The 13,461-nt window shown below is 48.0% G+C and overlaps 1 protein-coding gene across 1 annotated transcript; it reads right to left on the bottom strand.

The window, feature by feature from the left end:
• Window positions 1–5,702: 5,702 nt before the first annotated feature.
• LOC123409299 lies at window positions 5,703–7,589 on the bottom strand. Its single transcript, XM_045102237.1, has 3 exons — window positions 7,444–7,589; window positions 6,408–6,505; window positions 5,703–6,311 (listed from the first exon to the last, which is right to left on the bottom strand). The coding sequence occupies exons 1-3, from the start codon at window positions 7,587–7,589 to the stop codon at window positions 5,704–5,706; spliced, it is 852 nt and encodes a 283-aa protein (XP_044958172.1). The 3' UTR covers window position 5,703.
• Between the last annotated feature and the right edge of the window lie 5,872 nt (window positions 7,590–13,461).

Below are 13,461 nucleotides of genomic sequence, written 5' to 3'. Positions count from 1 at the left end.
TACTGTGTCATCTCAACGGAAATACGCGGTGCCCTATTTAAAGTGAATGCGGTTGTCTCTAATGCATAACTCATAAACGATAGTGGTAATTCGATAAGAGACATCATAGCATGCACCATACCAAATAGTGCGTGGCTATGACGTTCAGACACATCATCACACTATGATGTTCCAGGTGGCATGAACTGCGAAACAATTTCCACATTGTCTTAACTGCGTACCAAAACTCGTAACTCAGATATTCATTTCTATGATCATATCGTAGACAGTTTATCCTCTTGTTACGACGAACTTCACTCCGAAACAGAATTGAACTTTTCAATATTTCAGACTTGTGATTCATTAAGTAAATACTCTTGTATCTACTCAAATCGTCATTGAAGTAAGAACATAATGACATCCACTACGTGCCTCAGCACCCATTGGACTACATACTTCAAAATGTATCACTTCCAACAAGTTACTATCTGGTTTCATCTCAATGAAAACAAGGCCTTGCTCATGTGGTGTGATTTGCATGTCACTAGTGATTCAAAATCAAGTGAGTATAAAGATCCATCAGCATGGAGCCTCTTCATGCAATTTATACCAACATGACTCAAGCGGCAGTGTCACAAGTAAGTGGTACTATCATCATTACCTCGTATCTTTTGGCACCAATATCATGAACATGTGTAACACTACAATCGAGATTCAATAAACCATTGAAGGTGATTATTCAAGCAAATAGAGTAACCATTATTCTCTTTAAATGAATAATTGTATTGCAATAAACACGATCCAATCATGTTCATGCTTAACGCAAGCACTAAATAACAATTATTTAGGTTTAACACCAATCCCGATGGTAGAGGGAGCGTGCGACGCTTGATCATATCAACCTTGGAAACACTTCCAACACGTATCGTCACCTCGCCTTTAGCTAGTCTCCGTTTATGCCGTAGCTTTCATTTCGTGTTACTAATCACTTAGCAACCGAACCGGTATCCAATACCCTCGTGCTACTAGGAGTACTAGTAAAGTACACATCAACATCATGTATATCAAATATACTTCTTTCGACTTTTGCCTGCCTTCTTATCTACCAAGTATCTAGAGTTGCTCCGCCTCAGTGACTGTTCCCCTCATTACAGAAGCACTTAGTCTCGGGTTTGGGTTTAATCTTGGGTCTCTTCATTAGTGCAGCAATTGTTTTGCCGTTTCACGAAGTATCCCTTCTAGCCCTTGCCTTTCTTAAAACTTAGTGGTTTTACTAACCATCAACTATTGATGTTCCTTCTTGATTTCTACTTTCGCAGTGTCAAACATCGCGAATTGCTCAAGGATCATTGTATCTATCCTTGATATGTTATAGTTCATCACGAAGCTCTCACAGCTTGGTGGCAGTGACTTTGGAGAACCATCACTATCTCATCTGGAAGATTAACTCCCACTTGATTCAAGCGATTGTCGTACTCAGATAATCTGAGCACACGCTCAACAATTGAGATTTTCTCCCTTACTTTGTGGACAAAAAATCTTGTCAGAGGTCTCGTACCTCTTAACAAGGGCACAAGCATGAAATCAAAATTTCATCTCTTTAGAACATCTCTTATGTTCCGTGACGTTTCAAAACGTCTTCGGCGCCTTGCTTCTAAGCCATTAAGTATTTTGTACTGAACTATCGTGTAGTCATCAGAAACGTGTATGTCAGATGTTCACAGCATCCACAGACGACGCTCGAGGTGCAGCACACCGAGTGGTGCATTAAGGACATAAGCCTTCTGCGCAGCAACGAGGACAATCCTCTGCAAAGTTTGCTACTATCAACTTTCAACTAAATTTTCTCTAGGAACATATAAAAATAGTAGAGCTATAGCGCAAGCTACATCGTAATTCGCAAAGACCATTAGACTATGTTCATGACAATTAGTTCAATTAATCATATTACTTAAGAACTCCCACTCAAAAGGTACATCTCTCTAGTCATTTGAGTGGTACATGATCCAAATCCACTATCTCAAGTCCGATCATCACGTGAGTCGAGAATAGTTTCAGTGGTAAGCATCTCTATGCTAATCATATCAACTATACGATTCATGCTCGACCTTTCGGTCTCATGTGTTCCGAGTCCATGTCTGCACATGCTAGGCTCGTCAAGCTTAACCCGAGTGTTCCGCGTGTGCAACTGTTTTGCACCCGTTGTATGTGAACGTTGAGTCTATCACACACGATCATCACGTGGTGTCTCGAAACGAAGAACTGTCGCAACGGTGCACAGTCGGGGAGAACACAATTTCATCTTGAAATTTTAGTGAGAGATCACCTCATAATGCTACCGTCGTTCTAAGCAAGATAAGGTGCATAAAGGATTAACATCACATGCAATTCATAAGTGACATGATATGGCCATCATCATGTGCTTCTTGATCTCCATCACCAAAGCACCGGCACGATCTTCTTGTCACCGGCGTCACACCATGATCTCCATCATCATGATCTCCATCATCATGATCTCCATCAACGTGTCGCCATCGGGGTTGTCGTGCTACTCATGCTATTACTACTAAAGCTATGTCCTAGCAATATAGTAAACGCATCTGCAAGCACAAAGGTTAGTTTAAAGACAACCCTATGGCTCCTGCCGGTTGTCGTACCATCACGTGCAAGTCGATATTAACTATTACAACATGATCATCTCATACATCCAATATATCACATCACATCGTTGGCCATATCACATCACAAGCATACCCTGCAAAAACAAGTTAGACGTCCTCTAATTGTTGTTGCATGTTTTACGTGGTGACCATGGGTATCTAGTAGGATCGCATCTTACTTACGCAAACACCACAATGGAGATGTATGAATTGCTATTTAACCTCATCCAAGGAACTCCTCGGTCAAATCCGATTCAACTAAAGTTGGAGAAACCGACACCCGCCAGTCATCTTTGAGCAACGGAGTTACTCGTAGCGATGAAACCAGTCTCTCGTAAGCGTACGAGTAATGTCGGTCCGAGCCGCTTCGATCCAACAATGCCACGGAAATAAGAAAAGACTAAGGAGGGCAGCAAAACGCACATCACCGCCCACAAAAACTTTAGTGTTCTACTCGAGAAGATATCTACGCATGAACCTAGCTCATGATGCCACTATTGGGGAATGTCGCATGGGAAACAAAAAATTTCCTACGCGCACGAAGACCTATCATGGTGATGTCCATCTACGAGAGGGGATTTCCGATCTACGTACCCTTGTAGATCGCATAGCAGAAGCGTTAGTGAACGCGGTTGATGTAGTGGAACGTCCTCACGTCCCTCGATCCGCCCCACGAACCGTTCGATGAACCGTCCCGCGATCCGTCCCACGATCCGCTCCGATCTAGTGCCGAACGGACGGCACCTCCGCGTTCAGCACACGTACAGCTCGACGATGATCTCGGCCTTCTTGATCCAGCAAGAGAGATAGAGAGGTAGATGAGTTCTCCGGCAGCGTGACGGCGCTCCGGAGGTTGGTGGTGATCTAATCTCAGCAGGGCTCCGCCCGAGCTCCGCAGAAACGCGATCTAGAGGTAAAACCGTGGAGGTATGTGGTCGGTCTGCCGTGGCAAAAGTTGTCTCAAATCAGCCCTAATAGCTCCATATATATAGGAGGAGGGGAGGGGAGGCTTGCCTTGAGGCTCAAGGAGCCCCAAGGGCTGCGCCACCAAGGGGAGGAGGAGTCCTCCAATCCTAGTCCAACTAGGATTGGAAGGTGGAGTCCTTCTCTTCTTTCCCACCTTTCCTTTTTTTCTCTTCTTTTGGTTTTTCTTTCTTCTCTTGCGCAAGACAGCCTTGGGCTGACCCCACCTACTTGGTGCGCCACCCCCAAGGTCCTTGGACCCTCCCGGATGGGTGGTCCCCCCTCCCGGTGAAGATCCTGAACCCATTCGTCATTCCCGGTACATTACCGGTAATGCCCGAAAACCTTCCGGTAACCAAATGAAGTCATCCTATATATCAATCTTCGTTTACGGACCATTCCGGAAACCCTCGTGACGTCCGTGATCTCATCCGGGACTCCGAACAACATTCGGTAACTAACCATATAACTCAAATACGCATAAAACAACGTTGAACCTTAAGTGTGCACACCCTGCGGGTTCGAGAACTATGTAGACATGACCCGAGTGACTCCTCGGTCAATATCCAATAGCGGGACCTGGATGCCCATATTGGATCCTACATTCTACGAAGATCTTATCGTTTGAACCTCAGTGCCAAGGATTCATATAATCCCATATGTCATTCCCTTTGTCCTTCGGTATGTTACTTGCCCGAGATTCGATCGTCAGTATCTGCATACCTATTTCAATCTCGTTTACCGGCAAGTCTCTTTACTCGTTCCGTAATACAAGATCCCGCAACTTACACTAAGTCACATTGCTTGCAAGGCTTATGTGTGATGTTGTATTACCGAGTGGGCCCCGAGATACCTCTCCGTCACACGGAGTGACAAATCCCAGTCTCGATCCATACTAACTCAACGAACACCTTCGGAGATACCTGTAGAGCATCTTTATAGTCACCCAGTTACGTTGCGACGTTTGATACACACAAAGCATTCCTCCGGTGTCAGTGAGTTATATGATCTCATGGTCATAGGAACAAATACTTGACACGCAGAAAACAGTAGCAAAAAAAATGACATGATCAACATGCTACGTCTATTAGTTTGGGTCTAGTCCATCACATGATTCTCCTAATGATGTGATCCCGTTATCAAGTGACAACACTTGCCTATGGTCAGGAAACCTTGACCATCTTTGATCAACGAGCTTAGTCAACTAGAGGCTTACTAGGGACAGTGTTTTGTCTATGTATCCACACATGCACTGTGTTTTCAATCAATACAATTATAGCATGGATAATAAACGATTATCATGAACAAAGAAATATAATAATAACTAATTTATTATTGCCTCTAGGGCATATTTCCAACAGTCTTCTGCCTCTGGTCCCGAACTAGAACCAGCATGCGGACCATCGCATAATGTATACTCCCTCCTTCCCAAAATAAGTGACTCAAAAATAACTCAACTTTACACTAACTTTAGTGCAAAGTTAATTCATTTTTGAGTCACTTATTTTGAGACGGAGGGAGTATATGAGTAATTAACCGTGCTCTGGAGTAATGCATTGCGTTCTGTCCTATGTATGAGTAATTGACTTTGGTTTTCACAGCCTTTCGTCAAAGGCCTTTGCCCTTTGGTAGTCGTTTAATTACTACTTCAAAGTTAAATGAAACATCATTTATATGACTGATTATTAAGTGTCAATCATAGTATTTGTGCAACCATTTATTTTTCAGGGTTAATGTCGGTCTTCTTGCTTCTCTGAGCATGGTTATTTCATAAACATGGGAATGCTAAAGTGTCAATTGTAATGAGACAATGAGAACAACAACATTTACAGAAGGTAGAATCTGAGCCTCAAGACAGGAAGCCCCCATAATAACCTTAGTTGAGCAGTTCATCGGTTATTTTGGACTAACGGGATGAGGTCTTACCAATCTAATATATGTACTTCTACCTACGAAAGACTAACAAGAGTTGAATGATGCTACATTAACAATTATGTTTCTCTAATATGATATGTACGTTGGCAGCTGCACCACCAAGGCAGGTGCGCATAAGACCGCACAGGAGGCGCGCCAAGGGCGCGCCCCTGCCACTAGTGTTAAATTATCCGCTAACGTAGCGGACGGCGCCTGCTACGCCAGCGCGTTCCTCCGATTGACACTGACACCTGCAGCGCCTGGCAAGGTTCCAATTCCATGCCCTGGGGGCGCCGAAGAAGAGGAAGGCCAAGACGACGAAGACGGCGCCAAGGAAGAACACGGGGCCGAGGATCAGGTCGCTCGGGCCGGCGGCGACAACCATGGCGGACACGAAGTAGGCGACGTCGAGGAGGGCCATGATCAGCAGCGCTGCCATCCTCCCCCACGTCCGGTAGAAGCGCTCGCTGGAGACCATCACCACGAGCAGCATCGAGGTCATGAAGGCCATGGTGTTCAGCATTCTGTATGTTTCGTAGCTGGGCATCACCGGGTCGCCGGCGGCGTGCCCGCCTGGCCCTTCCTTGCCGTGCTTCCAGTACCCGCCCGGGTGGTGCAGGGCGGACCGGTGGGCCACACACGTCCAGACGGCCGCCACCAGCATCAGATCCTTCCGCATCTCGTTGATGGACTGCTTGAGCTTGGCCAGCCGGTCGTCCTCCTGCTGGATGGGCGCCGGGACGCCGGGGCGACTGCGACTGCGACGACGGCATCTTGGTTCTTGGGGCGCGCGGCCTGTTTGGTTCAAGCGAAGTTAATTAAGCAGTGAAAGGAATGGATAGGGGCCAGTTGGCCGGCCGATCTCTGAGAAGAAAGAAGCGGGGTAAGAACCTGTGCTGTGACGCGGCGGCGTGGAGGCGGGAGGAGCTTCCTGGCCGGAGGCGTCGTACGTCCAGCGACCACCGACCAGCAGGAGGCGGCGAGGAAGTCTGGCCAGCCACTTATTTATAGGCAAACAAAGATGCCGAGTCACGGAGAGATGTCTTGTCTTGTGTGCCACTCTTACCAAGCCTTTGGTTGATTTTCACATACTCTACCTTTGTGAGATAACGTAAAGAGCGCGGCAAGATCCTTATTCTCTGTACCATACCTGCAAGAGCTAGGCATGCATATGGTGGCCATGGTGGTTTATGTGGACGCGGCTCCTGTTTCACACGAATAGACACGCATTAGGTCCCGCCTCGATCGCCATGCAGGGAGCAGACGGACGATCGAGCTGCTGTGGGAGCGCCTCTTCTCAGCGAGAAGCGTAATCCAAAATACTTGTACGTGTTGTAGTATACGTAGTATGCATCTGGTACTACTACCCATGGTCATTTCGAATGTGTGTTGTTGTATACGTAGTTAATCTGTGGCCGGCCTTGTGGCACGTACGTAATGCACAACACCAACATAGAGTGCAGCAATATCTGCTCGATCCTTGTCGTAACTAGGAAACTCTTCTTCCTTTTGAGACGAGATTCCCTGGCTGGCTACGAACCTATGGCATTTTGGCTTCTTTGCCAGCTGGCATTCATGGTATCGAATGTGCTTTCTTTGCTCGGTTGCTCGGTTCCTTGTGGTGATGACAGGTGGTGACATAAAGAAAAGGAGAGAGAGCGTACGTGTGTGTGTGCAAAAATTCAAGGGGATGATTTAATCTTCAATCAAAATTCATCTATTTGTAAAATTCATGTAAAGTTATGTATGTGTAGCATTGATGGTGTGTGTAGCGCAACGCAACGCATGCAAAGGTTGAGAGGGCCGGGAGAGAAACAAAAACACCAACCGATCTGCATGTTGGTGTTGCGGGGAGGATGTCTGGGAGACAAGCAACGAGGTACCGTTCCGTACCGTAAGCAAAAGGAATCTCGGAAGATGTCGATACCTTGCCTGGAGGTTGGGGGAAGTCTCGCACGAGTCGTCTTTATCCAGCGTGCAGGAGCAGACGCCGCGCGCTGGAGTGAGAATAGCACGCACACGTTTTTTGTGCGGCTGTTGGACTGCCCACCTCTCCGCGCACACTAAGAGCATCTCTAACAACTGCCCTAGATAGGACAGTGTTGCAAAAACATGTCATATAGGACAAAAAACGTCTAAAAACGATCTCCAACAGTTGTCCTATCTTGGACATTTGGTAAAAAAAAAATAGGGCAGTGATCTATATTTTACCCAAGTGTTGTAAATATGGGGCAGCTAGCCAACTGCCCCATATTTTCTGGCCACGCGCGTGTCCAACTGCCACTGGAAGCTTCCCGCCCCGCCGCGCGCCAATAAATCCCCACCCCAGCCGCGCACTGCCGCACCAAATTCGCCGCCGCCCGTCCACCTCCTGCCGCGCAAACCTCCCGCCGCCGTTCCCCCTCCCCCCAATCGCCGCCCCCTGCCCTCAATCGCCCCCCGCCGCCGCCGTTCCCCCTCTTCCGCCATGGCACCGCGCCGCCGCCCGAGCTCCGGCTTCTTTGGCATGCGGGAACACCCCTCCGGCCGATTCGCGGCGGAGATCACCGTCGACGGAGTTCGGTGGTGGATAGGGACATTCGACTCCGCCGAGCTCGCCGCACGCGCGTACGACGTAACGGACGGGCACGAGCAGCGCGTCGAGCGCGCGAACCTGCGGGCGGCGCAGATCGACGAGCCGATGGTGCGGGGCCGTTCGCTCCACTGCTGCCGTCGCCGAACCGCATCAATGTCTGGTCCTCGTCGTCGTCGTCGTCGCTCGGCTCCTCGTTCTGGGACTCCGACTCCGACGCGCACGTCCTGGACTAGGTGCCGCCGCCGATTAGTCATCGTTAGGTTAAAATTAAGTTTAATTTTATCGCCGTTCTGTTGTTCGTCTGTCAAACTTGTATCTGCTATCTGTCGAAATATAGCCGTATAAGTTTAAATTTCGCGTTGGAGATGCATTTGGGGCAGCTGTTGGAGCAACACACTGCCCTATCTTGGGCTGCTGGTAAATCAACAGATGTTTCGCTGTCCTATACTAAGATTTTGGCTGCCCTATATCTTGGACAGCTGTTAGAGATGCTCTAAAAGCAGGTTTTTATGGCGCGCCGTTTAGATAACGCTTTCGCTGGAGTTGGTCTAATAAAAAGACAGAGAAACACAAGAACATCCCATGAAGCATCCCAATAGGAACACATAATATACTTCAATCGGAAATTAACATGGTACCGTTGTGAGTGACAATTTATACCTGGAGTGTGCTGCGTGATATGGTGGTACCCGGTGAGGCAGGGGAGGTGCTCGATGCCGAAAGCAAGGTCCAAGTTCGTCACAGAGTCGGTGTCAATTGCGTCGAACTCGAGCTCGAGTTTCTCTAGCTTCAGCAAGGATCCATTTTCAAGCATCAACCCTAACCTACAATTCTCGCCACCGATGTGCAAACTCCTCAAGCACGTGAGTCCATTGTAGGATCTGTCACCTCGTTCTGCTCCTATATAGAGCCAGAGATGGAGCAGTCCGGGTAAGCTTCTGAGGTCATCCTGTCAAACTTCCTCCACTTTGACCTCTAACTGTTGGAGGTTTTAACAAGCGAATCCACCCAATCTGGGACAGTCTTGATGACAGACCCCGTCATGACAAGTTTCTGAAGGCTGTGCGAAGCACTGTGCCATGATTCTCGCAACAGATCTTCACATCCATAGTCAATATCAAGGGACAGAGAATGAAGACTGCATGTGCACAGTTTACAGAGAGAAGACACTGTATTATTCTTCAGGCACACATCACAAGTTTCAAATAAGCTCTGATCCCTTCTTCTCTTTCTCAGATAACTTCTCGAGTTCCTGTTTGGAATGTCCCAAAATATGCTCAGATCTCTTACATTTCCGGGAATCGCACACTTGATGATCTCCCGTGTTTCTAGGCTCCATACGTCATCAACCACAATGAAGAACCTGCCACATGGATTTGGTTTTAAAATTGGTCATAGACTGTAATTGTTTCTCAAGTGCAAGTAACCAAAAGTTTGTATGGATGGATTAGCCACAGGGGTGATTATAGCTTCATACCTTTTGTCTCGGAGTAAATCTAGAATGTTGTCAATGAGTTGTCTCTCATCCCCAGATTCGGTCCTCCTGTGCTCTTGGCTCTTGCTTGCTCAGCTGGCTCGGAATATCGAGCAAGTACAATAAGGTGACGTAAGAAGACTATAAAGATTAGAATACTATATTCTTGCTTAGTTGGAGAAGAAAGAGAAGGAAGGAGAAGAGAAGCAGGCTTTTCGTGAGTGGCCAGCTACAGCACGAGACCCAAGACACTTTATGAGATTGTAAGGTGGACCAACTACTACTAAAGTAATACACATTTAAAACTTAGTACTATTGTATATGCCGGCTATTAGGTTGGCTCTGTATGACATGGGAAATCCTTGTAGCCGATTGTTGGCTATATTATTAACCATGCTCTCAGAACCTTCGTCGCGTCAGGGTTTAGAGAGACGGACACGAAAGCCCGGTACATGAATTGCTCCCCAAACGTGTGGTAGATTTGGTTGGCCAGACTCGTCTTGCCCATCCCACAAAACCCCACAACGGACACCACCTTCAGCTGCCTCGCCGACGCGCCGCCACCTTCCTTCAACAGTCCGATGAGTTCCTTCATCGGTTCATCGGTCCCAACAAGCTGCGACACGTCGTTGTAGAGCGAGCAGAGCCGGGGGTCCACGGCCACCACACCCGTGGTCCACGAGCAGACGCCGTCGTCGATCCTATACCTCGCGCGCCGCTCGCCTGCCTCCCTGACACGGTCCTTGAGACGGTGGATGGATCTCCGTGGCCAGCCGACAATGGGTCTGAAGCCCCTGAAGCCGGGCAGCTGGGGCTGGGCCGACCCGGCGTCCACACAGAGCGATGAGCGTGAACTCGTCAACGCTGTCCTCGACGTCGTAGGAGAGCTCCCGCACCTCGGCCATCCAGCACCTGGCCTGCTCGTCGGGCCGAGGTCCTCCACCCCGGACAGCCTTAGGCTATGTTCGGTTCCAGGGGGTTATATCCACTAGGGGATCTAATCCCTGCAGGGCTTTGGTGTCACCATCCAATCCAGAGGCGGAGGACGAAAAAAAATTAAGATGTGACGAAGTCTTAAGGAAAGAATTCTTTTAATGCAAATCGAAAGACTCAATACACATTACAAATGAAAACCAAATACAATAAAAATGTAGACATGTTTCAATAGAAAAACAACCTAAAACATACCGATAATGAAGCTTTCAATGACGTCTAGAAGACCTGCGCCTGCTGGTGGCCTGCGCCTGCTGCGCGCCGGCTGCCTGAAGCAGAAGCGGCCCGGCCGTCGCCTCCCCCGGCCGCCCCTATCCCCTGCCCCGCCGTCGCCTCCCCCGGTCGTCGCCTCCCCCGGCCGCCCCTATCCCCTGCCCCGCCGTCGCCTCGCCCGGCCGCCGCAGGCCGCAGCCGTCGCCTCTCCCGGCCTCCCCTATCCCCCGGCCGCCGCAGGCCGCAGCCGCCGCCGTTTGTTGGCCCGCGCCGCCGCCTCTGGTTCAGCCGCCGCCGTCGCCTAGGGTTTGTGTGGGGTGAGGACTGAGGCGCACTGGGGACTGGGGTGAGGAGAGGAGTAGAGCAGAGGAAGACAGAAGTGGAGGAAGATGCGTCGTGGTCTGGTCGTGGGCACGCAGTGATTAGCACTAGTATTAAATTTTTTTTGGCTCCAAATCAAGGTATGGCACGTGCCACACCTTGCCCACCGGGCAGCTCCGTCAGTGATCCAATCCCTGCTATTTAACCGAACAGGTTCTTCCCTGCTATTTATAATACAAAAGACCATTTCTTTACTGGTAGTTAATACACAAAGACCATTTCTTCCCTGCTAGTTAATACACAAAGACCAACACATAGACAGATAGTAAATCAATCTTTTGAAGTCTCCACCATTCACTAGTTCAACAGATTAAACATGCATGATTCAAGTCACAATGCCAGATAACTGCACTTAAAAAGAACTGTCAAGCGCTCCGTCCACATTAACCAACATGTTTTCCTATTTGCTTCCAGGTAAAACTACTAGCAGAGATCTAGAGCTGCTTCGTCTCTGCCTTCCTCTCCTGCCACAGCCTGCTGTCCAGAGAGCCATCAGCATCGCCCTGCCAAAACAAAACACAATAAGAACCCATAGGAATGTGCCCAGCATCTATTGGGAACAAACATCATAAACAATAATTCTTTCCAATTCGATTAAAAATTTATTAGGGTGATACATTGAAATTATTATCCTAGGTAAGTATAAGCATGATCGGCTGCTGTGGTGGGCTTCGGCGGCAACTCGTTTTGGCCCACTGCCAAAATAAAAGGAAAATATCTTCAAATCCAGGACCTATCTCTCTCTAAAAAAAAAGGTCAAACTCCACATGCATTGCAGCATCCAGGACCTATCCTAACCTCCAAGCATAATAACAGAAATTACATGCATGCTTTAGCAGCTGAACAAACCAGAAACATGTATACGTACCAACATTACCACGTCCCCTCCCAGTTTTGCTTAACCAGACAAGAGCAAATTCTCAATCACAAGCAACATATACCTAAACAAGCTGATGCAAAAATGCCAGAAAGGCATGCAAACTGGGCACGGCCAGGTCCAAACATATCACTTGTTATTATTGATACATGATAATAATGAAGTCAAAGCGCTGCATGTTTTAACGCTATCAAGTATTATCCTAAAAAACATCAAGGCTGATACGCATTCATAAGATGAACTTAAGTTAGCAGCCTGCGCTATCCTAAAAATCATCAAGGCTTGAGGAACGCGCCCGTGTGCTCGAGCTCTGCCTCGAGGAACATCACCTCGCCACGCATGCACGCGCCGCCCAGCATGCCGGCCAGCTTCTCCAGGACGGACCCCAAGGCTCCCGTGGCGGCGCTCAGCATCAATCCCGCCATACTAGGTTGTCGCGTGAGGAAATGGTGCGAAGGGGAAGGTAGAACAGGCACCAGAAATGGTGAATGAGCTCACAGTCACAGCACGCACCAGAGCCTGCATGGAGCACAGCAAAAGGTTAGCATCGGCGTCATGGATTCGAGTGCTACTATATCGAAAGGATCAACTATCAAGGAGGGGCCACGTACCTGAACCAGGGAGAGAGGGTCGATTTCGCCGGAGTTGGACTTGTGCTTGTGCCTTGTAGTGAAAGCCGTTGGTGACTTGTGGATATGCAGGTCGTTCCAAATGGCACCTTCTTGGTAACCACCGTCACTAACTACATCTGTTTTTTCCCTGAGAAACATTAAAGACAAAAACGAATGGAAAATTAGGTTGAAGGAGCTGTCACAGAGAAAATCTTGAAATAGATGGCCTTGCATCAAAACTGTTTGTGCGTGCCCACCTAACCAACCATCTTCAGAATATCAGTGCGAAAAACACAATCTTTACTTGTGAAACTTCTGCCCTCCGTCCTTGCTGAAATTTTCTTCTTGTGACTTGTGACAGCATCTCCAGGTGATCCCAAGAATCACTCCCTTTACAGCGCCCGTCCATGTTGAAGGAAATTAAAGGACGTATAAAATCACAAATACAAACAAGAAAAGTCAACCAAATAATTTCAGAAATGATGTAAGCTTACAGCAACACAATGCTTGTAAAAACTACACAAAGCAATGCATAAAAGAGTAAGACTGCAACTACAATTTAGTGAAGATGGCATAAACCTGCCTTCTGATTTTTACAGTATTTAGGCCATTGCCAACTTCTTTCCTTGTGCAACAAGTATTTTCTGCCACCAGTTCGAGGAAGAAGCCTTGTGGTGATACAACACCAACTGCCATGTCGAGGTCGGAATGCCAGGAAATTTCTGCTCTAGGTTCAACACTGGACAAACGGGTAAACTAGGAGTACCACAGAGATTAAATAACACCATCACCACGGCCACAGCCACATGAAACAGAGGAGA

Source organism: Hordeum vulgare, chromosome 7H, assembly GCF_904849725.1.
Source record: "Hordeum vulgare subsp. vulgare chromosome 7H, MorexV3_pseudomolecules_assembly, whole genome shotgun sequence".
NCBI classification, from domain to species: Eukaryota; Viridiplantae; Streptophyta; class Magnoliopsida; order Poales; family Poaceae; genus Hordeum; species Hordeum vulgare.
This window is presented reverse-complemented; position numbering and strand designations above follow the sequence as displayed.

Bases quoted from the DNA above. Each gene is read 5' to 3' on its own strand.
- LOC123409299 (XM_045102237.1), bottom strand. From the start codon at position 7,589: ATGCTCTTAGTGTGCGCGGAGAGGTGGGCAGTCCAACAGCCGCACAAA. The intron at 6,506-7,443 runs GTATCGACATCT...GTGGCTGGCCAG, and splicing joins TCCCCCAACCTCCAGGCAAG to ACTTCCTCGCCGCCTCCTGC. The intron at 6,312-6,407 runs GTTCTTACCCCG...TGAACCAAACAG, and splicing joins GCCGCCGCGTCACAGCACAG to GCCGCGCGCCCCAAGAACCA.